Here is a 16220-nt window from a genome sequence, read left to right on the forward strand (position 1 = left end):
CTAGAAAGCCTACTTTTGTTTCTTCAACAACAAAAATACCACAAGTAGTTTTTTTTTACTAAAGTATTTGCCTTAATCTGGGAGTTACAGTGCAGTTTCAGTGAGACCAGGAGTTTGAGAACAACTGTTACAGGTCCTGAATAAGGCTAATTATATGCTTAGCAAAGAAGAGGTACTCAATAAAATGTAATTTTATCTTAATGTTGACAAGGTATAGAGATTAAAATTATATCAGCTATAATATAAAGTTAAGACCAGTTGAACACGTATCATGCTAGGTAACCTAACTAGGTGCAATTTCTTTATCTATAAAATGGGAACAACATCTATAAAATGAGAATATTGAGGAAGATGGGTGTGCTTTGTTTGGATTATCCTGTTCTGTGTTACTGTTTAGTAATGGCTTCCTAAGCGGAAAGGTGAAATCATTAGAAGACTTACTCACCTTTTTTCTTTTGTTTCTCTCAAGTATTGCAATCTTACCTAAACTTTGCTTTATATTTCAAAAGTTTTTCTAAAATATTTTTGCAAGCCCATATCTATCTTTAAGCTGTATCCTCAGACCTCTTTAAAACAAGCAAAAAGAAATCTATATGCATGTTTCCAGTGTTGCTACACTCCTAAAAGGGGAAATTTCAGGAAAAATAGACAACAAGTTTGAAAAAAAAAAAAAGAGTACATTTAAGAAGCTGGGTGTTGGTAGCGCACACCTTTAATCCCAGCACTCAGGAGGCAGAGGCAGGTGGATCTCTGTGAGTTCAAGGCCAGCCTGCTCTAGTTTGAGGACAGCTAGAGCTATATTTAAGTAAGGCCCTGCCTCATAGTTCATATATAAACATAGAATCTTCAATGATTGGGAGTGGGGTGTCTTAGTCACTGTCCTATTGCTGTGAAGAGGCACCATGACAAAGTCAATTCTTATGAAAGGAAACATTTAACTGGGGACTTGCTTAGAGTTTCAGAAGCTTATAGTCCATTACACCATGGCAGGGAGCATGGCTGCATTCATGGCACTGGAGCAATAGCTGAGAGCTACATCCTGGTCTGTAGGCCAAGATAGAGCAGGAGAGACACTTGGCCTGGTATGAGTTTTTTTACCTCATAGCCCACCCCCAGTGACACCTGTCCTACAAAAAGGCCAACTTCCTAATCCTTTTCAAATAGTGCCACTACTCCCTGATGACTAAACAATCAAATATATGAACTTACAGGAGCCATTCTTAAACAAACCACCAGCAAGTATGCACATCATGCATGTGTGGAGGCCAGAGCTTAACAACTGAAGTCTTCTTCAATTGTTCTCTGCACTGGTTAGTTTCTTGTCAACATGACACAAACTAGAGTCATCTGGGAAGAAGGAATTTCAATTGAGAGAATACCTCCATCAGACTGGCCTGTAGGCAAGTGGTCCTGGGGTATATGCAAGAAAGCAGGCTGAGTAATGATCTCTACTTCAATTCCTACCTCCAGGTTCCTGGCTTGGCTACTCTCAGTAATGAACTATAAGCTGGAAGAAGAAATAAATCATTTCTTCCCTAAGTTGCTTTTTTGTTTATCACAGCAATAGAATGCAAACTAGGATATTAGTTGTCTTTTTCTTTTTGAGACAAGGACTCTCACTGAATCTAGATCTGCAATTGGCTAAACAAACTAGCCATGCTTCCTACAATGACAGCCATGCACTCACCCTCTAAAACTGTGAGCCCTAATAAACTCTTGCATAAGTGGCCTTGGCCATTGTGTTAATGGAGGATATCCTTCTGTATATTTCTCTTACTGGTTGATAAAACACTAATTGGCCAATAGCCAGACAGGAAGTATAGGCAGGGCTAGGAGATGCGGAGAATTCTGGGGAGAGACAAAGAGAAGCCTCAAGAGAGAGATGCCATGTAGCTACAGGAAAGACAGAATGCACCAGGTGTTCTCTGATAAGATAAGGTAATGTAGAAATACACAGATTAAAGCTATGGGTTAATAATCATGAGAGAGATAGCTTGGGGGCTGGAGAGATGGCTCAGTGGTTAAGAGCACTGGCTGCTCTTACAGAGGAGGTCTTGAGTTCAATTCCCAGCAACCACATGCTGCCTCACAACCATCTATAGAAGGATCTGATGCCCTCTTCAGGTGTAATGGTGTACATGCAGATAGAGCACTCATACATAAAATAAATCTGAGAGACAGAGAGAGAGAGAGAGAGAGAGAGAGAGAGAGAGAGAGAGAGAGAGAGAGAGAGAGAGAGAGAGCGCCAGTAAGAAGCCTGAGCCATTGGTCAAACAGTTTATAATTAATATAAACCTCTGTGTATTTATTTATTTGGGGCTAAACAGCAGCAGGACCAGGCAGAACAGAAACACCATCTATAGTATCTCTTCACAGCAATAGAAAAGTAACTAAGACAAGCCCTATGATGAGCAAACCCTTGACAATATCTAAGTGGTACTGGGCTAATATTTGGTTTTTAATGAGCAAAGGAAAGATTATTAACTGGAGTTTATAAAATTATTTACAATGTTTGAAAAACATTTATGCATATTATCACATAATGTTCACAATTACTTGAGTCTGTGGAATATCATTCCAATTTTATAGTTGGGTAAGCTGTCTATACATTTTATAACCCGCGACTAATTTGAGAAGTTTGCTCTTCACACTATGCTACCAATCAAACATATATACACGCAAGTACATATGTACACATACAACTCAATTAGAATTGTAAATATACACATTTCACTTCCATTTACTAATAGTATCACTTTACTTGTTTTGTGTGTACATAAGTATAAGGAGGCCAACAACTAATAATGTGTATCTTCCTCAGTCATTCTTCGCCTTATTTTATATATATGTAGGTTTGTGTTGTGTGTGTATTGCTTGTGTATATGTGTGTTTGTGCATGTGTGTGAGTGTGTATGAGTATGTACATGTGCATGTGTGCACTTGCCTATGCAGGCATTTGTGAGGTCAGGGGCTGACCAGGATGTCTCCCTCAATCTCCATCAATTCTCTGCCTTATTTTTTGAGACAGGATTTTTAATGTAACCTTGAATTTGACATTTTGGTTACACTAGCTACTGGAAAGTCCCTGAGATCTGCCAGTTTCTGCACCCCAGAGCTCTGGTTATAGCCACTCAAAGAAACACCTTGATTTTTACATGGATACAAAGGATCTGAACTCAGGTCCTAATGCCTACACAGTAAGCACCTGACCCAGTTAGCCATCTCTTTAACCATAGGAGCACACTTTAAACTGCTTTCATTTGAGGCCAAAGGTACAAATAACCAGTTCAGACTATTAAAAGTTAATTACACCAGTAAATAAAACCTGTTATATTATTGCACATAACTATTAAAGTAAGAAAATCCTTGTAGAAATCACATTAATTGTAATTAACTATACATCATAACTAGGCCAACTAATTTCTAAGATGTTAGCAATTTTGATGAATTAAGAGAATATTCTGTACTACGTATCAAAGATAACTAATATTTTTAAGTTATATGTGCATATACTGTTACCTTACCAAGAAGAAATGTGAAAATGTGATTACTATGTGTCTTAGGGTTTCTATAGCTGTGAAGAGACATCATGACCACAGTACTCTTGGAAAACATTTAATTGGGAATGGCTTACAGTTCAGAGGTTCAGTCCATTATCATCATAGTGGGACAAAGCAACATGCAGGCAGACAATAGTGCTGAAGAAGGAGCTGAGAATTCTACATCTTTGATCTGCAGGCAATAAGGAGTGAACAGAACTAGGTGTAGTTTAAGCAGACCTCAAAGCCCACCCCCACAGTGACACACTTCCTCCAACAAGGCCACACCTACTCCCACAGCCCACAGCTCCTAATAGTGCCACTACCACACTATATAAGCAGTAAATGAAAACTGAACTTCATAAACATCACTCTTTTCTTCTGTCCTTCTTCCTTCCACATTGTAATTCAATTGGTTTCACCATGGTGCTTTTACAGAAAATTACAGGGGGGAGAAGGGTTCAGTTAGAATTAAAGGGTCATTTTAATTCATGACACTATTTTTGCTTGCTTTTTCTGTTTTTATTATTTTAATATATAAACACACTCCTTTCACTTAGGGGAGCCAGTCAGAAAGAAAGATTCTATAGCACTCCTTAATTTTAAAGAGAAATAAGATCAACACAGAATGTGCTTAAAAGATACACATTTGAGAATATGTTAATCTAGAGTTGATTTAATTTGTATAGGGCTCTTTAAATAACAGTACTTTGTAACTCATGCTCAGCTTTTCTTTAATATGTTGTTTATAATGTCTTTTTCCAAACTGAAGCACTTATGCTTCCTAGTGTTTCTTGACCAAGAAAGCACACCATTAAAATATAAGTCAAACTAAACATTTGTTAACCTTACAAACTTAACCTTCATTGAATTATGAACTAATGATTTCTTTTTTCTTTTTCCACTTGAAAATTTCAGTCCATCTCATCACATGGAATTAAGTAGGGAAGCATACTGAAGTAATGATTTTCTAGTTTGTTTTAATTTTAAAAATTATGAAGTGAATGTTTACAATCATTCAATCTGCTCTGAAAAAAAGGTTAGGACATTAGGAAAGTTGAGCACAGTTGTGTCATTTGCTAATTAAAACACTAGTTATTTGAGTTGATTCTATTGTCTCTGAAATAAGTGAAAATAGAATTATACATTAGTAACTGAATATAAATTGATTGCAGAATAATTACTGTTAAAGTTCTTTTCATTAAAAAAATGATAAGCATGATACATGCTTACAATTCCAACACTAGGGAGGCTGGAACAGGAGGGTAACAAACCCTAGGCAGCCTTTTGTTACATGGCCAGGTCCTGTAGTCCCCGCATGGGGAGATGCAGTCAAGAAGGATCTAGAGCTAAAGGTCATGCTCAACTAATGACAGGGTGAATATAAAGCCAGCCAGTGATACAAGGCTATCTCAAAATAAAACAATGCAGTGGGGGAAAAGAATGGAAAAAGGGAAAGAAGAGGGAAGGAGAAATCTGAGGTAATTTCAAGGAAAAAAATTGTCATTTGACAGACAACTCTTTGTTGACACAGAAAAAGACATAATAAGTATAGACTGAGCACATTTCTAGACAGACAACTCTGAGTGGACACAGATAGAGGCATAGAAGTGGTAGACTGAGCACCTTTCTAGACATACAAGTCTGTGTTTACACAGACAGAGGCATAGAAGGGATAGACTGAGGACCTTTCTAGGCAGACAAAAAAAAATTGTCATTTGAGCATAAAATGCAATTGAAAAACAACAAAAACAAATTTTGCTTGAAAAATGCAATAATAAAATCTAATTCTCTACTAGCTGATAAAAATGTAATAAAAGTACCTAAGGCCAGCAATTTTCATTAATGGCACTTAATTATATTTATCATTTAAAGGTGGGAGCAGTTTAAATTTTCTCTTAAATTGTTTTCAACTTTAAGTAACCAGTTAAATGTTCTTTTTCCTAATCTGTACCTTTGTATAACTGTTACTTTCTCTTTTCAGTCAACTTTCTGCTACTGACAAACACTAATCTGATTTGCACACATGCGTGCGCATACACACACACACACACACACCTACCTACCTACATCCTGCCAGGACTGAGGGCCACTGCTGCTTGCCTTAGCCCAAACACATTCCCTTTTGCCTAATTTCATATTTAGTGATAAATTCTCAATTACTTCATTTCAATTTATGCTGCCAGTGCTTTGTAACTAATGGAGGAGGGAGATAAAGAAATAGTGGGTAATAATAAATGTATACAATTTCACAGCATCTCAGGACATAGAATAAAATATTCATGCAGCATGGTTCCACAATTATGTCTAATCTTATTGATCAGATGTTTTAATTTTTTTCAAATACAGTTAAAATAATTATGATAAAAGAAATTCAGCAATTTTCCTAAGTAAAAAGTCCCACACTACGTAAGAGTTATGCTTTTTGTTATACTGAATTCAAGAAAGGAAAGAGACAGAAGGGGAAGAAAGAAGAATTAAAAAAAAACATTTCACAGGCAGTGATCTTCAGTGAGGCACATAAAAACCAAAACAAGATCAGTCATTGTAAATCATTAGAGTTACACCAACATTAATTTACTGCATCAGTTGACTGATAGCATTAGATCAAAAGCTGCTAAAACAGTCTTTATTTATAGCTACATGTAGAAGAATACCAGAAACGTTACTAAAGTAAATTTAATTTAGGCAATGTTTTACACTCAGTATTTTTCATGTGACTGTACTCAAATTGTAACAGGCCAGATCTACTGCTTGCTAAGAATATCATTCTCCATTTTTAAAAAATGATATGGGACCTTTACGTTATCCATAAGGAAATAAGAATGGTAAATAATTACTTTCCAGCCAGGAATAGTAGTGCACGCCTTTAATTCCAGCACTAAGGAGGCAGAGGCTACTGGATTTCTATGATTATGAAACCAGTCTGGTCTACATATTAAATTCCAGGTCAGACAGGACTACATAATGAGACCATACCTCAAAACAAACAAACAAAAGAAATACTTTCCAAATGTAAACAATTAGAAAACAGGACAAATTATGCATCTGACATTAGATAGCTGAAAACTGATCTCTATGAACAAGGAAGACAAAGCAAGTGAGCCTCATGACAACCTGGGATTGCTTTCAGTGTTTACAGCACTGAAATGTGTAGAAGAGGGAGCCCAATAAGAGTCAGTCATACTACTGAGTTGGAAAACAGACCAGAATTCAGGAAAACCAAGGCAACAAGAAATGCTGAAAATGTCTCCCTTTAGAGTGAGAGCTCCAAGAAGACCTGTGTTTTCAAAGAAGCTCTTTAAATGACCTGAAACTAAGTCCATGTGTGCACAGAATTAAAGACCCTTAAAATAAAACCTAGAAGAATAATTTATGGGGAAAGAGTAATCTAGTATTAACGGTTAATAATTCCTATCTTCACAGGGGACCAGGAATCCTTAAATTCTCACAATAAAGAGTTCCATCCATGAATCCTTTGAAACATTCGGTAGAGGCACATCGTAACCAATGAAAATAATTAATGGTCAAGACAGGCCTCCTCTAGCAAACCCTGAAAATATTACAACATGCACAAAAAAGAAGGATGGTGGGGGTGGGGGTAGAAGTAGACTTACTGTCATTGTATGACTCTAAAGAGCTCAGTTACAAAACTCTCCCCACATGGCCCATCAGCCCTCAAAAGGCTACAACTTGACATACACAACCCAGAGTAACACCCTCTGAAGATGGTGACACCTAGGAGAGCAAGATATTACAAGGCTACCATCACTATCATGCCTAAGAATAAAGGGAGAAGGGTTTTTGGTAGTAGTAATAATAATAATAACACACATGCATGAATACTGGGGGTGGGGAGAGGGAGAGAGAGAGAGAACATGAATGAATGATAATAATAGGATGAACAAGACAATGGTCAGAGCTGACATGGTATACATACATATCTACATTCTCCAACACTTTACAGAGGAGGTAGAAAGACAGAAAGTTCATGGCCACGTGGGACTATATAGTGAGACCTAGTATGTTCCAGAAAGAAATTTCTCTCCATACAGGACTTGTGGAGTAACATGAAACACACTTGCCTACCTGTTCCATGGCTTTGTCCCTCATCAAATGCAAGCAACCACTCAATTACCATTTTTCTCAATGAAACAACTTTCCTTTTTTGTTGTAAGTTAGAGCTATGTGTTTCTTCCTCCAGCATTACAATACCTTTCCTGGTGTGCATGCTTTTCTCTAGAACACTTTTCACCATCTGACATACTAAGTATCTGTCTAAACAATAGGATATGAACTTCATCAGACAAATAATTTACTGATTATTATTCAGCCAAGAATACAGCAACTACCTAATAAATAATCTTGAATAATAACAAATAAATGGGTGCAAAAAGAGAAAATTTTCATTTCAAATAGTCTACCATGCTTTTATCTATATACATGTCTATATGTAGCAACTAATTTTAAGTATCAATTACAAACACTGTCATTCATGATTAATGTATTCATCTGGGCATTTCATTTGAGTTTTTAGTACTTTCTTATAAAATATTTTAAACACATGAAGAATTTTAAAGCAATGGTACTGCAAGACAATTCATCTTAAAAGAGAATCAACATCTAACAAAATAATTTATTCTCCATTATAGAAATAATCTCATTCTTAAAAGTGATGACAAAATAAAGTTACCATACCACTCAGGTTTAAAATTACCATATCCAGTGATGTAGACACCCACATGATGGTGGTGGTGTGACCTAGAGCCAACCTCCAATGTTTGCAGTCTATTGTCCTTGATCAATATGCTCACAATGTTTCAGGTCTTATGAAATTAAGGTACTTTCACTAAATAGCTAGAGTTTTTAAAAATAAGAATGAGAAAGAGGAAGCTCTCAAATTTTGCATATCAGAATTCAAAGAAATATATGGTTTAAAAATAGAAAACATCTAGTTTATTTAAGCAATATTCACTATTTTAAAATAATATTTTAAAAAGCAAACAGTTCTGGAGAGTTTAGAGCAGAAAGAAGAAGAGCAAAAGTAGAGACAGTGGAAGGCTGATAAAAAGGTTATAAAGATTGGAGAAGAAAGCATGCCAAAGAGTTGCAGTGAGCTCAAGTCTTCAGTGACAAGGGGCTCAGATTCCAGGCTGAGAGCTACAAAATGTCCTCTGCCAAGGTACAAGAGTCCCAATACCAGATTAGCAAAGGGACTGAGGGCTAAGTAGGACTAAGGAACATAACATTAGAAAGACCCACTTGTTGCTGCTTCTGCCTGTCTACTGCCTGGCTCTCTGCTGCTGAAAACTGAAGATATCAAGAGCTGCTGAGATCAGCCTTTAAAGAGTCTCTTTGCTAACCAAAATTCCTATCCAGGTAAGCAAAGGAAGCCTCACCCAGCTGACTGGAGGCACAGCTACAAAGTTAAGATGGCCTTGGACTCTCCATACTCCAGCCTCAGTCTCCCATGAGCTAGAATTACAGAATGTATCCCCACGCTCTGCTTCTTACTATGTTTTTAATTTCTATTTCTCTTTAATCTTGTTTCTCTATTGTTCTTTTTAAGACTGCCCATCTCTCCCCTAAGCATTATCCCACCTGTTCTTATATGTTTACTTTTCACATTGTAGCCCTTGACATATTAATCATAGTTGTTTTAAATTCACAGCATGGTACTGACATCCCTGCCTTGAAAGTGTGATTCCAATGCTTATTCTTTCTTTATTAAACTATGTGTAGAGGAGAGGGACATACATTTCAGTATCTTGCCATTTTTAACCAAAGTGCTTCAGGATTCACTGGGTACAAGAAAATGTAACAAAGACCTTTAGTACTTTGTCAAGATGTGGCAGGAGGGAAGAGATCCTATGATCAGGTTTCGACTTCCTACTGACCTGTGCCCAACAATAAACTCCACTGGTGCCTCTCAACTTGCCTCTGCTTCCTCAGGAAAACAGTGGCTGGAAGAGAACTTGGGAGCTTCCCTTCCCCTAGGTCAATGAGATTCTGGTAAAAGACTTTTTTTCTTGAAGACAGACCTTATTAAGAACATAATTCTCCAGGGTATTTTGAAAATGATTACTTTCCTCCTCTCCAACTGTAATAGGAATTTGTTTCTCCCTTGCTGATATTCACTGTAAAGAACTAGAAGGACAGGCCCAGAAGAATGGGAGGGGTCCCCTCTGATGTCTTTACCTCTCTGACTTGTCCACGGCAGCCTTCCAGTAATTCTTATAACTTAGTTTTGTTGCACTGGTTCTGACTCCTATTTCTCTAACTTAAAAAAAAAAACTGTTTATTTTTAAATGTTTACAACTGTTTTGGGGGGGATTAGGACAAATTGGTGAGCTCTAACCTATAATCACAGAAGTAATCCTTACCAAAATTAATTTACCTGAGACACATTAAACCAGTACTGTTTGCTGCTCTTTTGTTGTTGTATGGGTTATTTGTTTTGTTTTTGTTTTTGTTTTTTGAGACAGGGTTTCTCTGTGTAGACTTGGCTGTCCTAGAACTCACTTTGTAGACCAGGCTGGCCTTGAATTCACTGAGCTCTGTCTGCCTCTACTTCCCAAGTGCTGGGATTAAAGGCATGTGCCACCACTTATTAGTAAAAAAATACAGCTAACTTTTTTTGCCAACTCACATGGGGAAAGGTGGCTTATTACTTTTTACAATATTGGTTTAAATTTTATTTGAGTTTTAATCTACTTAACAAAAAGCATATTGGTTAACTTAAAGTGAACATAATGCTGAAATCAAAACTTGAGAAAATGCTGCAAAATAAGCTTTCAGACTTAGCAAGAATGTCAGAAAGACTAGCCCCAAAGTGCACACATCAACAGTTAGCTCATTTTAGGTGTTTATGGTGTTATTCTATTTCTATACCCATGTTGCATTATGTATAACAAATATATCTAAACTCATAACATGGTAGAAAATAATAAAATACTTTTAAATGAACAATTATGGTAACAAAGAATCATAATCCTTTAAATTCAGCCAGCAGATTACACAATTAGACAAATCAGTTTTCCTAGTAATGAGAAATTTGAATGAGATAGGTAAGAAAATATTTGGAGATATTCACAAAAGGGATGGATAAAAGTAGCAAAGCTAAAATATATAAATCATCTAGATTAAAATGCACCAAAAATAGAACAAATGAGAATAGTAGTGGATTCATGTAAATGACTGAACACTACCAAAATGCAACTTCACAAAACATAAGACATTATTTCTGAGGCCCTACGTTTCCCAAAGCCCAAACAAAATCAGTATATCTAAGTAACACTGAGACTAAATACTTACTATAGATTCTAACTAAACAACACAAGCATATTCAATTATGTCCATGTACATAAGATTAAGAAATAAAGCAGAAGAAGACAAAGTAAACTACCTACTTATGTCTTACTGATTATATGGATAAAGTAAACCACTTAGGTGACAGTGTCGAGGAAAAGGACAGGACAGTCTAGCAAACAGAACACAGAACACAATTCATGCTCCAAAAGGTAGATGAGAAGTTTCTGTGTACTCCATACAGCAGAAATAACATAACTCAGTAGGCTCCCCTGAGGAACAGTGGGTCCCCATTAACAAATAGTGTTTTCTGGGTGAGGGAAAATTATCTAAAAATCAGAATTTCTGACTTAAAATAAAGAATATTATTAAGTTACAAAGTTAATTAAATATTAACTGAAAATGGCACTTACCTTCCTTTCCCTAGGATGTAACACATTGAAGAAAGCCACACAGTATGGCAAAGAAAGGTGTTATTGCTTGAATCTCGGTCTCTAAAATTATTAGCTGTTCAAATGAGATAAAAAAGAAATATTAATTATCTAGAAACACACTTTTTGCTGTTAACATAAAGCATATCTCATAATCAATTGAGAAATTTATCTCAAAGTATAAGGTGTAAAAGACAGCTTCTCTGAAAGCAAAGTCTACAGAAATAGTTAAAAATACTTATACAATTCAAGATCACTAAATGGGAACTGATTTAATTTTAAAAAATCAAATCTTTACAGTTTTAAACCTTCATTATGTTGTTTTCCTAAAATGGGAACAAAGGTGTGGCAAAGGGAAAAAGGCACCATGGTTTAGAGGTGGCAGGGATCCATGTGGTTTCAAGGACAAAGCATATTGCATTCCAGGATATATTTACAACTCTTCATCTAGAATTCAACTAATATCGAACTGCAGCAATCAGCCCAGCTAAGCAAATTAAAATAACAGTAATTTGACAGATTATCTTCTATAAATATTCAAATATGGATGTTTGTCTGAACATAAGGGCCTCCATATGCCAATCAAAATGTTTTGTTTAGGATCCTAAAATTGGGCTTGCTTTTTCACCCTTCTGTAGGAATCTCCTTGAATCCTTTAGCTCCCTGTGTTACCTTTCTCCTTAATTAGAAAATTTTTCTCTTCATAGCTTCAATTAAAAAATTAATGATAATATTCACACATACACATCAACAGCCAAAGGAAAATACCCAGAACCTTTGAAAATCAAGGTTTGCAGGCACAAGGAAAGCTGTAGGAGACGCATAAGGGCCATGAAGGCTAGCAATGAAATAAGAGGAAATTCATTCTCTCTCTCTCTCTCTCTCTCTCTCTCTCTCTCTCTCTCTCTCTCTCTCTCTCTCTCTCTCTCTCTCTCTGTGTGTGTGTGTGTGTGCGCGCGCACGCGCACGCGTGTGCATGGGCGCGTGCTTACAGGTGTAGATCAGAGAGTGGTCTTCCTCAGTTACTTTCTACCTTACTTTCTGAGATGTAGTCACTGAACCTAGAACTTATCAATTCAGCTAACCTGACAGACCCATAAGTTCCTGGGATTCGCTTGTCTCCACATCCACAACACTAAGCGAACAGTTTATCAACTGTGCCATCTCCCTAAAGTTATTTAAAAAAAAAAAACATTTATCTGGATCAAGACTTTATGTTCTCTAAGTTTAAATACTGATAACTGTTAACACCAGGAGAAATGCCAACAGTGTTATAGTCAACAAAATACACTTTTTTGAAATCTGTAGACAGCTCTATCAGCAAAGCAATCAGCAGTTAAGAGTAATAGGTGCCTTAATAAACACAAGTTATCTAATGCATTAATGTGCTCTATTATCCTATACCTGGCAAGTCAGCTTCCCTTAAACAAACAGAATTACTGAAAAGCTTGAAGATCTTCCATGAAAACTGTACATGACAGGCTCCAGGACAGCATTAACTATTAAAGAAAACTCAACTATACCCCTGTGGCAAATTGCTCAAAATAGTCCTAGCAAGACAAACCTGTAACAAGTTCTAAACTATGACCATTCATTCTGTTCCTATCCAACCACATAAACCCTACATGCAACTGAAGTCCAGCCAAACCAGTGATTTTTCAAACCAGGAAGGGGAGAGAAAAATTTGGCTTGGGACCAGTAGCTTCAGCCTCCTCTGGGAACCTGTTATAATGCAGAATCCAAGATCCTTAATGACATACTGAATCAGAATCAAGCATCTTAGCAAGATCCATGGAAGGGTTAAAAGATGAGGAGCTCTTGGGGGGAGAATATTAGAGAGTATAATCTTCAGTCTAAAGACTGGTTGCTGATTCAGGAACTGTTTGCCAGCAGACAGTCAATTTTTAATCCTACCACAATTTACACAGGCTCCTAAACAACAGAAAACCCAACCAATGTGGACTTAATGATTTTTTAAAAAAAAAGTGTACCAGAGTTGTTTTAGAGTGACAGGTCCTATCTCATGCCCCAAATCACATCAAATAGACAATCAGTCATTTTACATAACTGATATTCCATTTGTACAGTAGTATTCCCATAAGATTATACTGCCTAACAAAGTATGGTCACCTTGACATTATCAATGTTTTCAAACAGTGACTATATAATCCAGTCATGCAGTCATCAGAACAACTCTTATCCCTAAGCAATAAATGGATATGGCTAAAACACTGACAATTACTTTTTCTCCTAGACCCTCAAGCACTGTGAACATTTAGGGTCCTGTTGTCTAGGAAAAAGACAGAAGGCCTACGCCATCATGTAACCTAAAGAAGAGAGAGATGGAATGCACCTGTTACTCAGCTATTGCTCAGCACCAATCCCATCCTTTAATCACCCTTTCTGTTGAAAAGAAAACTACTTTTCTCTTTTACTAGGTAGCTTTCTACCAATGCCTATAAAAGCATTAAAGAGAGAATATTTGTTTTATTGAGTCAGCAATGCCCCAGCACAGGCCCTCTACCCAACAGCAGCAGTCAGTGGAAGATACAGGTCTCGGGAACAGCAGTAGCCACCAGACAGTAGCTCTCTAAGCAATCTATAGGCTGTAATGTGCCCTAGTCTAAGTTTTTTTTTTATTCCCTCATGACTATGGGAAGGGGGCTTCCTGCAATTACTATCTGTGTTACTTCAGTATCCATGTTTTGCTTTCTATGCCTTCTAACACTTGTGTAACCCATTCCCTATGTTAAATTTTCTTGGCTGAAGTAATACCAGTATGGTTTTGCTGACAGAATCCTAATTGATCCCCCATGCCTAGATGGAATAAAAGTCAACAAGATCCTGATTACTTTAGAGATCAGATTTCAAAAAAAGAGAGAATATGGAAGAAAATAGTGACTAGCTCTTCTCTAAAATACATGCAAGATGAAAAATATATTCAAGTAGTATGTTTGAAAAAAACACAAAGAAAGCAATATACTAAAACAATTATCATGGTTATAAACACATCAAAATTTGGGAAGATAACAGTCAATAAAAAAATCCTAAACAAATGTTTTCTTCTTATAATAATAAAAATTATGGAATTTTAGAAATGGAAGGTACTACATCTTTGGCCTCAACAATTATTCATTTTTATTAAGACAGTTTAGGCTAAATCAAGTTTAGGCTACCATACTTTAAAGAAGCCACTGAGAGATTAGAAGAGTCCAAAGAAGATTACATAAATGACAAAAGGAAACAAAAATGGGATCCCCGAAGAAAGTTTCACAGAGTCAAACTTTTTAAAAGAATGTAGTGAAAAGAAAACTTCAAGATAACATACTTGGACTTATAGCCCAAGAGTTCTGAGCAGTTGTCCTTCAATTTGATAAAGGAAATGGACTTAAAATTTTAAATGCTAATGCAGATAAAGACATGAAAGTGAGCTTCCCAGCTCACAGAGAGACTAAGAAGTGGGTCATGAATGTTTAACTTTGCTACTCAAGGCATGGTCTAAGGACCAGCAAGAAGGCTCATCAGGAGGCAACATCTCAGAACTATTAGGAAACTACTAAATGCATGTTAACCTGATCTCCAAGTAAACCCTGAGCACATGAAAATTGAGACATTTCAGTCTGAAAGCAGCTTGAGAAGGGAGTAAAGCTCTAACCTGAAAGTTACTTTCTGAAATTTTCTAAAAATGTAAAAACAATTGGGTTAGAATTTACTGAGAATATTATGACAGAAAATTAATAATTATTCAAAACATACCATGTATAGGTATTGTTCTTTCTTTACAAATTAGTTCAACCCTCAAGATGTTTATGAAGTAGCTATTTTATGATTCTTGTTTTGTTCATAAAGTAAGAAGAATAGAACTCTTGAATAAATTATCTTGACCCAAGTCGCACACCTAAGTTGACAACTGAAATTGAAGTAGTCTCTTAAGAGCCTATCCCAAAGTATTACTGTTTTCCAACATCATTTCAAAATATTCCAAAACATGACTTCCTGGATGAAGTCATCCAAGAAAATTGTACAACTGTTGGTACTAAAACTGCTGTTAAGTATAAAGGAAAAACATAACGTGCTTTTCTCCAGTTTAAAATTATTCAGAATTACATCAGCACAGTCTGTGGCACACAATCAGCACAGGAATGAGACAGTGAAGACAGTAAGCCAGAAGATAATTATGAGTCCAGCATTGTCAGTATTTTTTTTAAAATATCGAATATATGCACAAACCAATATCAAACACAGAACTATGTTACAAAGAAAGCTTCTGGTAATAACCACATTATTAACTGTATTTGGGGAAACAACTGAAACACCATGTTAAAGGACACATTCTCCCCAGTGTCACTCTCATTTTTTCCCTAGCAGCTTTATTGATGATTTCTTGACATATTATAAGCTGTATTTTGAAATTTTTATCTTTAAGATTATCTCCATAAAGGCCTTGGCAATCTATGGGATCTCAAGTAGTAGATCAGTATTTATCCCTGGCATACAAATGGACTTTAGGAGCCCATTCCACATGGAGGGGTGCTCTCTCATCCTGAACACATGGGAAGAGCCTAGGCCCTGCCCTGAATGAAATGACAGATTCTGGAGATCCCCAGTGGAGGCCCTCACCCTCCCTGGGGAGCGAAGTGGGGATTGGGTGGGGGGCTGGGGAGGTTGGAGGGGGGCGGGGAAGGAGGGGAGCTGGGATTGACATGTGAAACAAACTTATTTCTAATTTAAATAAAAAATTTTTTAAAGATCATCTCCATAATTAAATATTTTCTAAAAAGCTGAGTATCTCTTAAATCCATTTCTACCATTACTTCTACCACCACAACCATTATCACCATTGCCGCCAACCCTGAGAAAAGCAAAGAACATTAAGCTAAGATTTTTCTCAACGAAAGAGGGGTAACACAAATGAGTGTGATTTTTTTTTCTCTGTACTTGC

The 16220-nt window shown here is 36.5% G+C and overlaps 1 protein-coding gene across 2 annotated transcripts in view; it reads right to left on the reverse strand.

Annotated features, from left to right (window-relative positions):
* The window catches only part of Fut8 (fucosyltransferase 8), a 215279-nt gene that overhangs the window by 117587 nt on the left and 81472 nt on the right, over nt 1-16220 (reverse strand). For both annotated transcript variants that reach the window (XM_013115426.3, XM_040742877.1), the window contains exon 3: nt 11261-11354. In XM_013115426.3, the coding sequence (XP_012970880.1) occupies nt 11261-11286 (26 nt within the window). In that variant the 5' untranslated portion in view covers nt 11287-11354. The remainder of the gene's footprint in view (nt 1-11260; nt 11355-16220) is intronic.

This window comes from Mesocricetus auratus, unplaced genomic scaffold (assembly GCF_017639785.1).
Source record: "Mesocricetus auratus isolate SY011 unplaced genomic scaffold, BCM_Maur_2.0 Super-Scaffold_15014, whole genome shotgun sequence".
Classification (NCBI taxonomy): domain Eukaryota; kingdom Metazoa; phylum Chordata; class Mammalia; order Rodentia; family Cricetidae; genus Mesocricetus; species Mesocricetus auratus.